Source organism: Oryzias latipes, chromosome 12 (assembly GCF_053564925.1).
Source record: "Oryzias latipes strain Hd-rR chromosome 12, Olatipes_Hd-rR_3.1".
In the NCBI taxonomy this organism is placed as follows: domain Eukaryota; kingdom Metazoa; phylum Chordata; class Actinopteri; order Beloniformes; family Adrianichthyidae; genus Oryzias; species Oryzias latipes.
In genome coordinates, this window is record NC_136248.1 from 16,379,077 (window position 1) to 16,398,558 (window position 19,482).

The following is a 19,482-nucleotide window of genomic DNA, read 5'->3' on the forward strand; positions in this document are numbered from 1 at the left end:
AGAACAGGGAGGAGGAGGAGGGGGATTGCCTGGGTCCCCCGCGCTTCTGAGCACGGTCAAAGGGGAGAAAGAAAAAAAAGTTATCGCGGTAAAGGTTCAACACCACGCTCTGCCATTTATCTGGAATTTTTTTCAAAAACCGCCCAGTTGCGATCAGAGCCCTGGAGTTTGGCCTGAAAAGAGCGATCAGCCCAAATATTAATCCAATCGGTGACCTCTCTTCCCTTCTACTGACTGATCTCAGCAGCATCGTCCACCATGGTTGATGTTTACGTTCTCGTTCCCGCCTACTTCAACGCAAAATGATGACGTTTGTTGCGTGTCGATGACGTACAGTTCGGAATCAAGTCGCCTGGCCGGTCAGACGGCGGTCGCAATTGAAAAGATCGGCTACAATTCGGAATCAGGCCGGCAAACCCACGGGGCCTGGGTCGCATTTGAAAAGATCGGATCTGTGTCATTCAGACTGTCATGAAAAGATCGGAATTGGGCCACTTAGGGGCAAAAAATTCGGAATTGGGTCGTTTCAGCCTGCAGTGTGAACGTAGCCTAACTGCCATCCAGGTGCCTCAGAGAAAAACGAAGCGTTGACGATAACGAGCTTCGACAGCTTTTGCAGGTTTTTGAAAGGGGTTGAACATTAGCAACTGATGTTAGCTGAGAAAACGATGGAGGGCACTGCTGACCAAACTGTTGCAAACATAACTGTTGCTTTTATCTTTTTTCTTTTCTTTTCAGCAGTGCAATTGTTTGTTTCATGCTCAGTTAATGTATCCAGTTCTGTGAAAGCTCTACCCTTATATTCACAAATCTCCCTCATGCATACAAACCTGGTCACTTATATATTTAAACCATGTTTATGCCCTCAGATTTGATGTTGTATAAATAATACGATTATAGCTCATAATGTTGATACAGAGACAACAACAAAGTATCTGGGTAGGTTTACCTTTTTTATCACATTAAAAGTAAAAAAAAAAGAAAAAGAAAAAACAAGCAGGCAGAATTAATGTTTTCAAATGTGTTTTTTCAGATTTAAATACTGCTCTAAAACATTTTTTTTGTTTAAACCTCTTTTGGCATTTGGGTTAAGGTCAAGAGAAAGCTTATTTACTATTCAGTTTAGTTACTTATACAAAATGTAATACTTTCACAACTACTAACTGCTGTGCAGGTAAATATTTTATAGTTTATATCAGTTTTTGCAATATCTGTTCTCAAAACTGGGAAAAATATTTTGTGTAAAAGAATAAAAGCATAACCGTTTGAGAGGGATGTTGTCATTATTAAACAGCTCAAACATTTATAAACAGTGATGAGTACATTCCAGTAAACTATTATCACTAATTGAAATTTATATATATATATATATATATATATATATATATATATATATATATATATATATATATATATATATATATATATATATAAGTAGATGTAACGTTAATTCAACACAAACTGTAATGTTGTCTAGCAGTGAGAAATAAACGTGGACGTTGCTCCACATTTTATCAAGTCAAATTTCATTATAGAACATGTGAAAACAAATCAGGATAAGCAAAGAGTGTCATAATTTATAAAAATTAGCAACAACAGAACTGGTGGAAGTTTCTGTGTGGAGGTAGGCTTCTGCCCTATACAAATGGATAGATGGATGAAATCACAACAGCAAAAAGTAGGAACAGACAAACAATCAAGTAGTTGTAAGTGACAGATTTTTTTTGTTTGGGTTGACGGAGTAACCGGGCTAAAGGCACAAAAGGGCTTACACTTCCAGCTTGAGAGTTATGACTTTCACTAAGTGAACAGGAAAAATAAGCAAGGCGGGGGGGTGGCTTTTTATATACACAACAGTCTTAAACACTAAGTTGTGGAGACAATGACTGGCTGTATTGATGATGTCATGGAATATATATCTGTAGAGATTAGTATGGAGAAACAGAGTAACATCATAATCAGCTGTGTGTATCGAGCACCTGCCTCAGACATGGAAACCTTCACAAGTTCTATTGAAAACATGTTTGCTAATATTTCCAGAAAGGTAATATTTCTTTGTGGCAATTTTAACATAGATTTGTTGAACCCAAAAAATCACACCAAAATAGAAGATTTCACGCATACAATGTAACTGTAACTGCAACTTTAATAGATAATATTTTATTCTGTTTTCTAGAAAACAGAATAAAAAGCGGACAACTTATGACAGAAATCAGCGAAAACCTCCAAGGATTTGCTAACTATGAATGCGTTTGCAGAGAAATAAAAGAGAAAAAGCAAACAGTTTACAGAAGGAAACTAACAGAGGAATCAATGGCATTTAATTCAGAACTACAAGCCAAAACCTGGAAAACTCTGTATGAAAGCAATGATGTCGACGCAGCTTATGAAATATTTATGCAGGAGTTTACATCCATATACGAAAAAAACTGACCACCTACAAAATCCTGTAATAGAAAACAACTTAATAAAAACCCATGGATGATAACCGGACTGAGAAACACATGCAAAAAAAGGAAAATTTATACAAACAATTCTTAAAAAACAGAACTGTTGAAGTAGAGCAGCGATACAAAAAATATAAAAACAAACTAACCAGTATCATGAGAACATGCAAAAAAGACTATTATACAGAAATATTAGAAAAAAATAAATCGAACACTAAAGAAATTTGGAAAGTACTGACCAGTGTCATCAGGAAGCACAAAGAGAAAACAAATTACCCAGACTCTTTAGTTGGTAAAAATGAGATGTGCAACAATATTCAGGGCATGACAAAGGAGTTTAATGAATATTTTGTAAAAATAGGGCCAAAGTTAGCTGATGAAATAAACTTTAAAAAAATATCAGAATAAGAACACTGCATAAAAAGAAATCCTAACTCGATCTATTTGAGACCCGTGGAAGCAAAAGAAGTTCTCAAAAGCGTCAACAAATTCAAAAACAAAACATCTACAGACTGTAACGGAATTAATATGATGGTGATGAAAAAGGTCATTGATTCCATTGTTGACCCGCTAACCTACATTTGCAATTTATCCTTTCAAACAGGAACATTTCCACAAAAAATGAAACTAACCAAAGTAATTCCACTTCACAAATCAGGGGACAAACACTAACTAACAAATTACAGACCAGTGTTTTTACTCTGCCAATTCTCAAAAATACTCGAAAATGTGTTCCTCACAAGGCTGGAAATTTTTGTAGAAAAACACAAACTAAAATCCGACGACCAATATGGTTTCAGAAAAAAACAGATCAACATCCATGGCGATTATGCAACTAACCGAAGAAATTATAAATGGCACTGACAATAAAGAGTTCGCAGTAGGAGTGTTCGGCGATCTGAAAAAGGCTTTTGACACTATTGATCATTACATTTTGGTGAACAAACTGGAAAGATATGGAATACTTGAACCAGCATTAGAATGGTTAAACAGTTACATTAATAACAGGCAGCAGTTTGTCCAACTGGATGACTGTAAACCATCTAAGAAAAACAATCTGAGAAAACAACTGAATTTCAAAAAGCAGTGCATTCGCACAACAAAAAATAAAACATGTATATCAAATTGTGGTGTGGATTTATGGAATGGATTGGATGAAGGTTTGAAACAAACCAAAAGTTTACATGTATTCAAAAAAAACCTACAAGAAGCAACTAATAGTACTGTATAAGGCCAGAAACAATTAATTAAACAAAAAATTTCACTTTTGCACAGTTGCCATGCAGAATTGTACCGTGAATGTTTTGTACCTATCTATAAATAGCAATACGCATATTGAATATCATATCATAAGGTTTTGTAAAAAGGGGTGGGGGCAGACAAGATTTCTCTTCAACCCACTCATTTTCAAGCACACTGTATTGTTTGTCTTTTTTTAAACCACTCTGTTGATTTTTCATTTGTGTTTGAAATAATCTGAAACTAACCTGGACAGAGACAGGGAGGAGTTCAGCAGCATCAAGGCAGCAACTTTAAGCAACCTCAGTCATTTGGTTTGAGGGACAATCAGGATTTGTTGTCTGCAGAGCTTTTGGAGATGGTGTAATATGGAAGAGACTGCAAGGCCAGTTATAAGTACGAAAATCAGATTTTTTTGTATGCCAGAATGCCTTAGAGTCAATGAAGAGTAGCAGAGCAGTGGTGATCTCACTGTGTACCTGTCAAAAATGGAAAACCAAAAGTTCAGTCTGCTATTTTAAGGTCTATCATGAATTACAAAGAGGAAATTAAAACGTATGGCTTGTTAACTTAATTACCTAACATACAAGACAGGATTTTATCGTATTGTTTCAATTATGTTGGAATTGTTCCCTAATCAAGAATATAAAGTTTAGGACACAGGTCTCTGTTCTGATCATTACCCCATCAATCAATCATGTCCACTCATTTATAAATAGGATAGGACAGATAGGGACTTTGCTTACATGCATAGTGTTGAAACTGGAAATCTGTGAATGAAACTATGACACATTTTTTTTACTGTTAATCTGAAATGATTAATGGCTCTCTACGGTGACGTCATGAAACAGAATGGTGAAGAAGGTGATCAAACATTTTCTTGTGGCATCTCCTTCTTTTGGTTGTGATGGCAACCTTGTTTTTTCTGGAAGTGAAGAAAACCCTACAACATATTCAACTAGATCCAAACTACAAACTAGACATGGACTAAACATAAAATACCACCAAGTTCTTTTTTTCTTTCTTTGAATTTCTGCCTTGGTTCAGTTTAACTGAAGGCGTAATGATATTCCAACTTTTTAGTCTTTTTCTTTACTTTTAACTTGGTTTGGTGTTATATACATTTCAACTTCCAAGGCCCATGAACTAGATTTAGATATTTGCTGGCAGAATTTAAAAAAAAAGCAAATGTTCAAGAATACAACAGAGACAACTATTTACATCTAACTGTGACCTCCTACATCAGCGACATCTTTATTATGCAGTAAAGAAAGAAAGCATCAGTTCGGAAGCACACATGTGCAACAGTAAAAAAAAAAGGGAGCCAGTCGGTTTGTGACTTAATTAAGTCACAAACCGGCTTATTTCTTCCTTACAGACAAGCTTAAGTTGAAATGTTTAAAAATACAAACCATGGCGTCTGATATTTGAGGTTTACATTGTCTTATTTCCAAACTGCAGAAGATGTTAAGCGTTACACTAAAAAATTACAGTAAAAGGACATCAGAAATTGTTTCTTAAAATAAATGAAACTATTGGGGTTGTGCTGGGCTGTAAACTAGTAAGAGAGTGTGATCCAAAGTCTAAAAAACATTTTTCTTTAATCCAGTTTTCCTTTTGTTTTATGGTATTGTCAAGAATAAAATTAGAGTTAGCTAATAATAGGAACTTGTGTATTCCAGAATGTATCATCTGTGCCTGCTAATGTGCTTGACAAATCCAGGAGAGACTTTGTCAGCTCCCCTATTCTGCAGAAATATTGCTTGGTTGATGTTTGTCCTTTTCGCATGATACAAAGCTGCAGCCAGATTTGGCTCTGTTGCCACCCTGCAAAAAAATGAAACGGTCAGGAATTTGAGCAAGTCAGATGTGCCGTGGAAACATTAAAGTTGTTTGTAATGGAATTGTCATATTCATCCTTCTGATTGCTGCAGGCGCCTGTCTGGCTTCATAGTTACTTTTCCGCCTCATTTCAGATCTGAAAAGCAGCTGTGTGTGGGAAAGATGAATATACTTGTGCCCCATGTTGAGGTTGACTTTCACTGTAATTTCCAGTGGATGTGAGTTGAGGATGAAGTAAGGACCAAATATGACACAGTCCGTGCGTGGTATGTTAGACATTTTGAAGCTCATGCAAACTGTTCATTTTGTTTACTTTTGTTTAGATGTTAAAAAAAAAAAAAACATTTTTTAACCACACAAAGCACCTTTGAAGTGAAATGCAACTGCCCACTTCTACAAAAAACATCTCCTCTGAAGGCCGTGTTACACAGTCACTATGTACATTCTGCTCATTTTCAACATATGAAGCTTTGGTCTTTTGTGATACACGTTATTCGAAAGGCGGTCTTGTGTTCATTATCCAATGATATGATAAAATGTCCGTCGAGGGTTTGGGCCAACAGGTCTTTCCGTGTATTCGGTTTTGAGCTGTTCTGTTCTGTTCTGGTTTTAACATGGTTCATTTGTGATACAGGTGTGAAAATTTCTCTTAAAGAAGTTTTCTCACTTGTTCTGCATATATTCACATATGACCCATTTTTCAAATGCGCAAATTGTATGTAGCAAGCTGTGTGACACTGCCTTTGACTTCAGGATGTTTGCTTTATTGCATAAGACATACAGAATTGGAGTCCAACCAACTCACCTGCTGTCCTGCTAAAACAAAACTCATGTTTCCTCTGTTTGTTTTGACAAAGTCTTTTTATTTTTTGTCTCATTAATAAATTAAAAAAAACAACTTCTCTTTTGGCTTCAGCTCACATATTTGTATGACTGCTGACACTGTTATGATGCACACTGAACAGAGACACACTGCTGACTAGCAATGACAGCAATAAGTGTGGCAGGAAAGCAGAGGGTACTTTGTCCTAATGAGCCGCCACACAGTTTGAGCTGCTTTCCACCTGCAAGATGACTATATGATATCTCTTTCATCTTCCATTCATCTTACGCAGGGGCTGTCATTTTTTATCCACTGCATATTTGTCAACTTGTGAGCTCTTTGAAAAGAAATAAAGACCTGTTTGTCGGCACATAGTTTGTCAGGTTTTACAGTTCTTGTTTAAAGCCTCTTTACTGTGCTTGAATCTTTAACAAGGAGTTCCAGCAGAAAACAAGGAGTTGTGCCCTTCCCTTTTGGTGTAGTGGGTTCACTGCTTAATCCTGCTAAAACCTGAAATACAGATGCCATTAGAAACCCTTAGTTCAGTTTTGCTCCTTGTTTTCTTGACCTCAAAATGTAAAATAAAGAGATTAATCATTTACAGAATTTGCATCCCCTTATTGACATGCTTGCAATATCATGCAGAATTTTACAGGTTTTAATACTAATATCAGAAACGATAACAAGCATCTTTGGACTTCGCAGGACATTCATTATTTAAATTTATTTATGTACGTTTATTTGTCTTTGTGTGTACGCATACAGGAAGGCCTTGGTTAGAATTCAGGTTAAGTCCTTTTGGTGTGGACTTCATGTTTTCCCTGTGCATGTGTGGGTCTTCTCCAGACTCTTCAGCCTCCTCCCACAGTTCAAAAACACACTTCATAGCTTGATGTAAATTTAAACTCTGACCTGTATGCAGCTGGAAAAAGAAATCCGGTCTGGTTGTTGGTGGTCATGAAATGGTTTCCGAGAACTTTGGGTATAGGGGAATAAACTTACGAAGTAGGGAGAGTTTTCCTAGAAACAGACTTTAAAAAAAAGACTCAGACAATGGTGAAATCTGAAGTAGAGGAGGCTAATTGGCTTTGAAAAAGACTGACAAGATCCAAGTGAATCAGGGAGTTGAGGATAATTATGAATGAAGTGTGTGAAAGATGAGACCGCACAGATGTGAGGGTAATGACAGCAATCTTATTTTTTCTGAAAGGTATTTTTAAGATTCATAGAAATTTCCCATGTCAAAGTGGTTGCTGTGAAATCAAAACTTTATCTAAAATAAAAGTTTCCTAATTAGTTAAGAAAAATAAATGAAGATTTATTTTTTAAATTATTGTGAAAAATTGTGATTAGATTTTTAAAAATTTGTTTGCATCTTTTTCCTACCTTGAAAAATGAATCATGGTTTACGTCAATTTAAGTATTCAGTGGCTGATACACATTATGTGATGAGTTCAGACTGTCAAACTGTTAAACTATTTAATCTGGCCTGCCAAACTGGAATGAATTATATTTATAATCCTTATTAATATTTTATTTTTTCCTTAATTCTAGTTTCTCCCTATAGACGGTGCACTACAAATACATTGACCTTTTTTTAAGGGCAGAAAGGTATTCAACACTATGCTATTGGAAGATTTCTGACGTTCGTTTGTGTTTTTTCGAGTTGGATAGTCTTTTTTTCCCAATTGTTCCAGCCTCAGCATTTCTCTGAGTTTGCATTTTTCAATTTATTGTTGTAATTGGCACTAAAATGGAAAGAAAAAAGTCACAGTAAATTTCAAAATTAAAGCTTATTTTAATCCAGATTCCATGTTATTTCTTTCTCTGAGGTGGAGTACCAAATCATTCTACGTATCTGCTTCTGGTCCAACCGTTCTGTACAATTTTAAAACCCTTTGTGTCAAAAAGGGTGGACACCCCTAGTTTCCCTTAGCTTCCCCACCCCTAGTCTAGTGTGACACAGGATTTGTACAGTCATGAAAAACTTGGAAAAGTTTTGGAAATTAAAAATGCAATTTCTAGGTCCTTGGAAAGTTTTTGAAAAATGATATATTCTGTAAAGTTTTGGAAAAGTCATGAACATTTAATATTTTGGATGCAAAAAAAAATAAAAAACAAAAAAGTTGAACATGAGGTTTGAATTGAAATTATGGCAGATGTTCAGCCTCACGCCATCAGTGCTGGGAGTTTACGTTGCTGTAAAGCAGTTTGAGTTTTCGTCAGTTCAGTGCATGCACTTTTAGCTTGCTATTGTGATATGCCACAAAAGGCCTGGGAAATAAGCTTGAACTTAAGGTGAGAAGCTACCACCCAGGAATCCAGGGTTCCTTTCCTGGAAGGGAATGAACAGTGGTACTGGGGGCAATTACCACATCAATGGCGAGCAATTAACATCAAGACCCTTGATGCTACCACCTCCCGAGCGCAGTACCACTGCTTCCCCACGGGATGGGTCAAATGCGAAGACGAATTTCCCTTCGTGGATTTTAACCCTTGTGCTATACTAGGCACTTTAACATTGGGAGTTGGGTCATCTAGACCCACTAGACAGTGCTCTGAACCTTTTTTCTTCAATGATTTGTGATCCTCACTGGTGTCCATGGATTATATGAAATCTTTCCACCTTTATCCACCTTTGTCATGGTAGGGAGAACACGTCAATGTAAGGGTGGGGTCATCTAAGATAGCACAAGGGTTAAATACAGTATAATTAATCAATAAAATAAAAAATCAACCATGGCTACTGAAACACATTTTGCACGTTTCTAGTGCAAAATGTGTTTCAGGGTCTTTGAGTAGCCAGACTTTACTCCAAGTCCTTTAACATAAGCAGCATAGGAGAAGCGGGGCTGGTGAGCCGCATCAAGGGAAGAAACAGTGACTGCTGCTTAACAAAGCAGAAGCCAGTCGGTCGGCGAATTTTTAAAGACAGGTAATGATGCCGTCAGTATGGAAGCGTATTGCATAAAAAAAAAAAAACACAGGAATTGATTTGCCATCAATTCTTGTTTACTTGTTTGTTTTTACACATTATATTTACACTTGATCATCGTGCAAGAAATACAAGAATTCTGAGAAACGTCACCTGCACGGTTCACTACCCTGGTAATAATCTCTGAGTTGGATTTTAAGCTACAGATGTCCTAGATTTATTTTATGTCAGTGAAGCGGATCGTTCAAAATGAACCAATATTCACAATGAATCGTATCGGCAACCACAAATTATGATATGAATCGAATTTTTCTTCAAATCAATCGTCACACCCCGACTGGTCACAGTTTACACCCCAGCACATTGTTCACAATAGGTAACTCTTGTGTTTGGGTAAATGTCAGCTATCTTGAATATTCACTATCCTCCCCACCTTTATTATAACTGCAATATTTTTACTTTAGTCGGACATATATTTTTTTGTTTTGACTTGGTGCACTAACTCACTCACTCACACTCACACTCTTTTAACAATGCAGCGGAGGCTGACCACAGATGATGACACATAAATATAACTGTATTCCTGCTCTGAGTGACCGGGACATGGCTGCTGAAGACATGATTGACAGATCGCAGCTAAAATCGAGGACACTGACTGGACTAGAAGAAGCGTTCTTACTTCCTTTTCATTTTAAAACTGAGCTAAGAGCTCAGATGTGTAATGCAAACGTCAAACACTGATGGACTAAGTTAATAGCATGGCTCTAACTATCATAATACACAGTCAACACCTGTGATTGGTGGAGCTTAACATTGTTACTCTGGTTGCTTGTTGGTGAGCGAAGGTCGGTGTGTGTTGAATTGTTAATAACATCTCTTCCTGCAGAAACTTTACAAAACTTAGTGTGAAAAATATGGAATTTGAGCTGTCTTTCTCTTGAACTCAGTTCTGTTTTTGCCCTTATTTGCTGCAGTTTATGGAAGCACTTCAACAACTTTAAGATAAAAAAATAGGTGCAGGGATTTTAGCAAATCAGGTACCAAGCTTATTGTAAAGCACACAGCTAGATGGCAGAGTTAGCTTGCCTGTGTTTTAAGGCATCATAAACGGTCTATTTTTAACATGACAGAGGGGGAGGGTTGACCATTATTGACATGGAAAATAGACTGGTGACATCACACGATCCCCGAGTTTGGATCTGTTCTGGCACACTCAATGGAAAATAACAGAAATTTGATTGTTTTTTATGCATTTTGGAACTTGCATAAATCTGAAGCAGCGCAAGGTATATTTAGGAGTTCATCTTTTCAAAGAAAGCTATGAAAATGATAAATTTTTTCTCCAACATTCCCATGATATCCTGTTGTATCAGCAGTGTATCTGTACCTATAATGTCTTGCAGTCTTGCATCCAATCTGTGTGAAAGAAAACTTAATAAGTGTCCTTGGCTCTTTTGTCCCACATTATAAGGACTGTACCACTGAGACGCTCCACTAATGCACTCTAATCCTCCAACACAATGACCTCAATCCTTTAAATCTGTCAACAGGGAAGCTGATGCTCCAGCTTAGGGAATCTGCTGAAATGATACTGTGGGACTTCTTTTTTTTTTTTTATGTGGAAAAAAATGTTTAAAATGTACATGCATTCCTGGGAAGAGTATTAATTGTTTTCAGTGGATTCATTCCAAATATAAATGGATTTAGGAGAAAGTGTTAAACCTCCAGACAAACCCTTTACTTCCATGAAAAATGTAAATACTCAAGAGATTACCATCAGAGGTGAGAGAGTCAACAGGTTCATGGAGATTTGTTTTTCTATTGTTTAGTTTCAGTTGGAAGAGTAGAACGGAATTAGATTTTACTTACATTCCATTTCCCCCAGTGCAAACAAAAAAGCAATTAAAACATGTCATTTTGCTCAGCTTCATAATTTAATATAAGTTTATTTTGTGTTTGTATCCCCCCTGGTGTTTTCTCTAAACAATTGATGTACAGTTTATTGTTCTTTGCTGTATGTCACCTGTGTTCTGAAACAAAAAAAAAGTTTAAAAAAAAAGGGTAGGACGAATGAACTGGAAAATTAAAATATTTGAAAAAGCTCTAATATTAAAGCAGAAAAGCTCTTTTAGAACACTACACTTTTTTAGAATTCTGCAATATTAATATACTGGATAATTTCAAATCACAGTTTTACAGTCCTATTTGAAAATGAAAACCAATCTTAAATGTTTATGCAGCACAATGACAGCAATGTTTTATCAATTTCTAGTTTGTTTTATTGATTTTGAAATAAAAAAAAAATAGGAAAAAGTTTCCAAAGGCTTTACAGTCTTCGTAATCTACCTGATGCTGCATGGTCACCTAATTTTGTATGAGCTCTATTAAAATGCAGAAACTGTTGTTTATCACAGCATGATAAACACGTTTCAGCTTTTCTCAGCCGAGGACACACAGCTCAGCTTTCACTTTCATTACAGACTCTGAAAAGACCAGGGGAAGACACTAACAGACTTTTTCAGGAGATTTTTTATGACCTATGTACTGAAATGTCGTGATTAAAAATTCCCAAGTCATCCTTTTAGCTATCTGATTCCCTGTCAAGTTTGGGTCCTGTAACAAAGGCTTCTACGGTGGCCCTGAAGTGCAAATCAGACCAACAAATCACCCGATGCAAAAACAAATTAAAGATTACAATCACAATTAAAAAAGTAAAACAAATACCGGTAATAAAAAAACACAACACATTTGAGAAATCAAAACAACATTCCAGCAACGACAACACAATTGTCCACCCATTGTTTTGGGGATAAATTTCATTTATTCCAAACATTTGAGAAAACAAACACAATAAGAAACCAGAAAAGGTAGATACTATGGAGCACCCCTGTATGGATGATGATGTTTCACATTTGATGTTTGAGTTTTTTTCAAATACGTCTTCAATGTATACTTATAAAAGTTTTATGATTAGCAAATTCAGTATTGCGTCATGCCATAACCTTTGGTTGAAATGATGAACAAACGTCATCATCTACCTAGCGATGTCTCATAGTACCTACCTTTTCTGTTTTCCTTAAAAAAAAATTTTCAGAAAGCAAAATTAATTTCTAGAAACAAATAGGCCTGGGAGCTTGCAAAGTATCTCCACTGTTTTTAGCGCAGGGCTCTTCTGAACAGAGATCTCAGATGCTGTTCTTGGAATCTTGGCAGTTGGCTGCGTGGTTCTGGGTCCCCGTGTTGATCACGATCTTGAATCTGAGGTCAGACAGTCTTGTGTGCATCCTGCTCAGGCTTGTAACTGGAGCTTGGTGCCTGATCTAAGAGTTTACGGGTGATTATATCCCCCCTCTGAACTGACACCCACTTACTGTAGCAGTTGCTGTAGAACAGTTGAGTACTGATCCACCAATTTACTGAGCAAAATAAGCAAATAATTGCTGCTTTGTGATGATTTCTTTTTTAACCCAATAGTTTAGCATTTGCAAAAAGTACAAAACAGCTGCTTTTGGACAAGTATTTTTTTCTAAACTGTATTTTTTTGTGTGTTTCTAGATGGGAAATGTAAAAAATCAAAAAGATTTGTGTAACTATGTGTTCATTGGTAATTATTAATAATCAAATAAGAGTACTATAACTTTATACACATTGCTTCTGTCAAATCGAAGCACTTTATGAAAAAAAAAAGAATTAAATCACAGTGGAATTCACTCCTTCTGACAGAACATTAATGATCGCTTTTGCGCTCACATCGAAAAACCACTGCAACTTTTTGTGACGGGTGGCTGGTTTGACTGTCCTTGTTTCAGTTGACTGCAGTCATGACAGTGTGTTTTGCATGGTGAAATGATAGACTCAGGGTAGAAAGTAATCTCAAGTTTTAGTGACACAAATTGACTCAGAGAAAAGCAGAAAACATTGATCAGTGCAACATTTTGCAATGGTCGATTTTCTGCCTGCAGGAGAGATAAGCTGATTGGTTGATCAATTATGAGGAGATGAAGTATTGTGCAGAATTTCATGCAGGTGGGAAAAAATTCTGTAAACAAATCATGCTTTTAAAACTTATAAGTATTTATTTTCTTCAATAATCAAACAGTAGTGAGTGAGCAAAAATAAAATTGGTATTTGGTGTGATCACCACCCTTTGCCTTCAAAACAACATCCATTATTCTTGGTACACTTGAGTTCAGTCTTTGAAGGAATTCGACTGGTATTTTGTTCCGAATATCTTGGAGGACTAACCACAGCTTTTCTGTAATTTTTTTTTTTTTTTAAATCCTTCAGTTTCTTCATCTAATCCCATACAATCTCCACGATGTTCAGATCAAGGTTCTATTGAGGCCATATCATCACTGTCAGTACATCCTGTTCTACGCTACACTTAAAGATAGATCTTAATGACTTTGGCTGTATATTTGTAATTTGTGGTCCTATAGCAGAATTCATTTAGGGCCAATCATATTGTGTGTCTCCTAGTTGTTATTGCATGATATCTGCCTGCATTTCTAACCATAAATCCTAACAAATCTCTGATTCCATTGCAGAAACGCTGCTCCAAATGTTTAAGGAACCTTCCTTTCTCCTGGACATCCTCTGATTTTGAAGGGTAATAAACTTGAAGTGTCTGTTCATCTGCTGCACCAAGTTTCTATATAGGCAATCCCTGCATCAATCCTCAATGTTCCCCAATTCTTTGTGCTTCTACAAATAACCTATAACATCTCTAAACCCAGTCTGCTTTAAAATATTTGGAAAAGATCTTGCTGATGCATGTGTCTCATTGCTGTATTTTAAATCTTCACCTTGGTAGCAGAGTTTGGCTGCTTTTATCAACCAGTTTAAAGCCTCCTAACCAGCTGTCTCTATTTCAGTTCATGATGTGCTTTCAACCTACACTAACAATCATCAGCACCTGTTTGGTATAATTGGTTAATCAAAAACCTGATTCTGATTTTGTGCTTCTCAGAGCAGTTAACAAATATTCATTTGATTTAAAGTTTTCTTTTGCAATTTGTAAATTTATGAAATCAAGCTGTCGTGTTTTCTTTTTCTGAAAGCTGTCTTTGTTTTCATCATTTTTTTTTCACACCTGTTTAAAAGTTTTGCCTAGTACTTTAATATTTCAAGGCAAGCTTGTAACTTAGTTTGAGTCTGTTAATCTGTGTGTGAGCACTCAGAGGAAACACTCGTGCTTGTAAATGTGCTGTTTAAAGGACTCAAAAAACAAAACAACAAAAAAACTGAAAACTTTGTTGCAAGCGTGCCAAACTATTGTAATTTTTTTTACATGTACAATCTTTTTACATGAAGGCAGCTTGGTATATAGAACAAATTTGCCCTGCACTTTCGTTTTTTTACTGCACACATATTGTATGTTGATGCAAAACTTAATAACTTATGTACATGTGTGACAATAACTGTTAAGTGTTTGAAAAAGACTTCAGTGTACAGTTTACTTGCGTAATTTAGTGACCTTAGTGGTATTTTTCCGTTGAGATCAGATCCTAAAGCAAATATCTGTCCGTGCACATATTGTTGGGTATTTCTTCTCTCAGCATTATCAGTATCTATGCTAATTAGATAAAGTATGATATAAAGAAAAATGTTGATTAAAAAATAAATGTTAGTAGTTTTTCTTGCAAGTTATTTGCAATTTTTATTTAAAAAAAAACAATATTTTTTCAAAATAAGCTTAGGCCAGCAGAAAAGGCTTTGCAGGCCCTGTTGACCCACAACTGCCAAATAGTGTAGACTGTGCCAAAAAGGAATTATGGGTAAAATCTTTTAAAAATGTGTAAAGTTTGTTTGGGATTAAAAACAACAAAACAGGAAAATTAAAAAAGGAAAAACAAGTCGTGATTACTTTTTAAGTGAAAATGTATTGTAATAATATTTATGCAGTTTAAGTGTCAACATTTACAAAATTTCAATTTTAAGATTTTCCTGAATGATGATCAAACAATTTTTATCAGTTATTCTAAATTAAGCTTTAGTTTATAATCCAAATTCATTGAGCATTCCTGGGAGTTAGTGTTTAATAATAAACAAAATTAAAACAAAATTGAAACGTTTTTTTTTTAAATACATATATTTGTCTTTATTAGTTGACACAAATAGGAAATAAACATAACATTTGGTTTAGAAATCAGAGTGTTTTGCATAGAAAAATTATTAGTGTCTAATATTTTGCAGATGAACATGTATTAATGTCATACAAACTGTTTCTGTAAGGAAAAACCCAAGACACTTCAATGGATCGTCCATTTCAACTTGTGCATAGCATGAATCAGAATTGAATTACATGTGGAGGACAGTGGCTAGGAACTTTTCGAGAGGCTTTTTTAAAATTATAAATTGTCTGACAGCGTGTTAAGAGTTCTCACGTTTTTGCTGAAAAAAAGTCCCGCACACAAAAGATCAGAAAAAAATGCAAGGAAATTACCAGAATAATGGCTAGCAAAATATTTAGCAGGTCATACAGGAAAAAATACAGTTGTACTAAAGTAGAATAGGACACGTTTTCCCATAAAATGTATAATGTAGTACACCACTTAAAATAGATGTTTAAACTAAAAAATTACATTTTTTAATAAAAACTTTAGCAATTTGTACTGACAGCACATCTTTTCAGATATAAATTGTCCTTCATACATTTACAGTCAGTGTTTCTTAACTTCCATCAAAATTGCTTATTTTCTTTGAAACATTCAGCAGCAGAATGTCCACAGTTGTGAAAATTCTTTCTGTCGTAACCCTTGTGCAATCCAATGGGGTCAAGATGACCATTGACGCGCTATCCCTACCGTGACAAAGGTGGATAAAGGTGGAGAGGATTTCATGTAATCCATGGAAACCAGTGAAGATCACAAATCATTGAAGAAAAAGGGTTTAGTGCACTGTCTTGTGGGGTCTAGATGACCCAACTCCCAATGTCAAAGTGCCGATAGCACAAGGGCTAATTACATATAGACACAAATTGACAGTTTAGTAAATTCAATGAGGCTCTCCCAATGGTTTCACTACAGGCCACGGCATGTCAGGTAATGGCGTATTGGGTTCAGCGGTGGCCTGTTGCTGCTGCGCTTGTTGATTGGCCCAGTTTAAGTCCACACCATTCTTCTTTAGTGCTGTCAGGTGCTTGATGTCCAGGGTGGTAAAGGTAGTGAACTGGACCTGATTTCTCTTGCTGGTAGGGGAATGGAGCGGCTCGCTGCGATGCGGCCTTGCAAGCAAGGTGGCGGAACGGATTGCCATAGGGTTGACTGCCTTGCCTTGATACTGATGTTGCTGGGAGCTAGTCCTGCTGCGTCCCAGTGTTGCAGTCCTCTCTGGAACTGCTGGGGCACTCACAGTGGGCAAGGTGTTCTCTATACTGGAATGACCCATGGAATCTATAGAATGGTGCGATTCCAAAGGGCAAGGAGGTTCGCGTTTTAGTGTGGACACTTGAGCAGGCACATCCTGTGCAGGACTGCTGCTCCTCTGACTGCCGCCCCCCAACCAAACCCAGTCATGCTTGTGTTCTTTTGGGTCTGTGCTGGGAGCTGGAGTTGTCTGTATAGGAGTCTTACTTTTACGAAAACAGAGATTATATGAAGCACAGTTCAGCAAAAAAGCCAAGATGGCTATGCAGGAGACCCCCACCAAGGCATACATACCAATCTCCATGTCTGACATGGCTTTGAATGTCCTAATGAGGTCTCCTTCAAACAGTTTCGGTGGTTTGGATTTGGGTGGCTCCTTCTTAGGTATTTCTGCATTGGGGTTGTCATTGTTAGTCTGTAAATTGACGTTGTCAAACATGTTTCCATAGTTGTTTTTCTTCCCTTCAGCTTGATCAAGCACATTCATTGTTGGTTTGGCAGTGTACCATTGTGTATTTAATCCTAGTTTGCTCATAGTTGTTGGGATACCTCGGCTCATGTCACCAAAGGACGTTCCTGTGGTAGCTTTACTGGGACCAACCCAAACGGCATGAACATAATTGGTCGAGAAAGTGGTTGAAGTTGTAGTTTCTGTCCCACCAGACAGCTGAACCAATGCTGTACCTCTGAGCAACCTTTTATCCTTAACAGTATTTTGGGACACCACTGTTGTTTTGATGCCACTGTTCACTACTTTTGGTTTACTACCATCCACATTTTTTTGCTTTTGAGAGCCTCCTTCTCCTGGAAAAGCTCTGCCGCTCTGGAAACTGGTCTTTAGAAGCCCTGCACCCACTGCCAGCTTACTTTTCCTCTTAGACTTCTGACACTCCTCACAGATTCTCAGCTCCACCTTCACTAGCTTCCCCCGACCTTCACTTTCACTTTGAGCTACCACAAACGTGGACTGGGGAGTCCGGCGTACTGTGGCCACTCTCTCATCTGAGGTAGAGACTGTTAGAGAGTAGACGCTCCGGTCAAACAGCTCCAACGGAGTAACAGCCCCGTCACTGAACTGAACCCAGCAGCTGATCAGAGCTTCCTGTGGGAGGAAATGGGGAAAGGCAGAGTCATAACTGAACAAAATAAAGCTCACAAGATGAAAAGCAGGTCAGAAAACAAGTAGCAATCAATATTCAGTCTGGCTTCACACTCTTTTTTTTCTCCTGCGACCTCCAATTAGACCAAATCGGCTGACTTTTTCTTGTGTAAAAAGACATCCACACTGCTTTAACTGAGGTTTTTGTGAAAAAAATGAATATAAAAAGCATAATAGAGGTCTTTCATTAAAAGATCTGAAAGTGGTGCTTTAGAAGTTATAATAAGATGGGAATTAGTCAGTCAAATCCCATTAATACACAATGACCCATTTCCTATGGCTAATGAAAGATACTGGGTTGCCACAGACCCAGCATATATTTTGCATTTGAAAACATTCTGACTGGCTCTGAGCGCAACATTAGCCGCGTTTACATGGGCAAAAGTAATCGGAATGAACGCCTGATCGGAAAGAAAATGCGTCATGTAAACGCGCCGTTCGGAATACTCTGCCCCGATCAGACTCATTCGGATCAGAATTTCTTTCCGATCGAGATAGGTGGGTTATACCGATCGTTTATCTGATCGTAGAGCATGTAAACAGTCATTCCGATCGTGTGTCACTACTGCTCTGGGTTACGTCATGCATAGACGGTGTTTCGCTGAGAGAAAGCTTTGGAGCTCATACGGGACCGACCAGCCGCTCTGCGGACGCCCCGTGAAAAGCGCCGCTCCGCTCTCGCCCCGCTGGCTCTCCCCTCTCTTTCACCCCTCACCGGGGAGATTCGGAGGAGGAGCGCTTCGTGCCCCCCGACGCTCACTCGGTCCACTGGCACCCGAGTGAGCAGAGCAGCTGGATTAAAAATTTTGTGTCGGGGGGGGGGGGTTACGTGTGCGTTTTGTTGTTTTGTTATGTGTGGGAGAATTCAGACTGCGAGCCGTCCCGCCGCTCTGGGTTAGTGGCTGCAGGACTCAGGAGGACCCGTGTTCGAACAGAGCTCGGGGCGCCAGCTCACAGAGTGGCTTTCGGGGCGGTCTGTGTAAACTTTTCAGAGCAGAAAATAAATGTCGCTCAGTCCTTAGAAAGCTGCAGATTGCTGCGTTTCTCGAACGGTTGTGGATTTTGTGTCCATCCATCAGGCTAATGATGTTAGCCCGTGTTAGCCTGTCCTAAGCTTTCGTCCATCTTAATTCTTACACAAAAAGCACTGACCACACAGATTAAATATAACGATGAGCAAACAGGCACTTCATAATATTCATAACATTAATAAAAAGCACGTTTGGAAGATCGTCTCGTATGTTACCGAGCTGCTGTATAAATGTCTGGGGCAGCGGTTTGTTTACAACGGGACCTATTTCCGCATCCGGGTGATTTTACACTACTGCGCATGCCCAAATTATTCATTCCGAACGAAAGTGTGAGCCATGGGAACGTTTGTTCTAATCGGAAAAAAGGTTTTCTGTGCCCATGTGCACGGGTGAATTTTAACCCGACCATTGATCCGATCAAGATATTCTGCCCATGTAACCGCGGCTATTAACAACTCGCCATCGCAGACACAACTGGCTGCTGATCTGCTCTGGCATGCCCACTGCAGTTTATTGACAGGGGAATACCAGCACTGACACTGTACAGGATGTAAGGCGACCTGTCGCTCCAGCAGCTATGGGCCAGCTAATTGCTGTTCCATGAACACAACAGGGTGCATGATTTAAAGTGGGCAGGCT

At 37.7% G+C, this 19,482-nt stretch overlaps 1 protein-coding gene across 1 annotated transcript in view; it reads right to left on the bottom strand.

The window, feature by feature from the left end:
- Positions 1-15,358: 15,358 nt before the first annotated feature.
- The window catches only part of LOC101175177 (transmembrane protein 132D-like), a 44,041-nt gene continuing 39,917 nt past the window's right edge, over positions 15,359-19,482 (bottom strand). Inside the window, exon 10 of the mRNA XM_011481911.4 lies at positions 15,359-17,755. Coding sequence (XP_011480213.2) covers positions 16,283-17,755 — 1,473 coding nt within the window. The 3' untranslated portion in view covers positions 15,359-16,282. The remainder of the gene's footprint in view (positions 17,756-19,482) is intronic.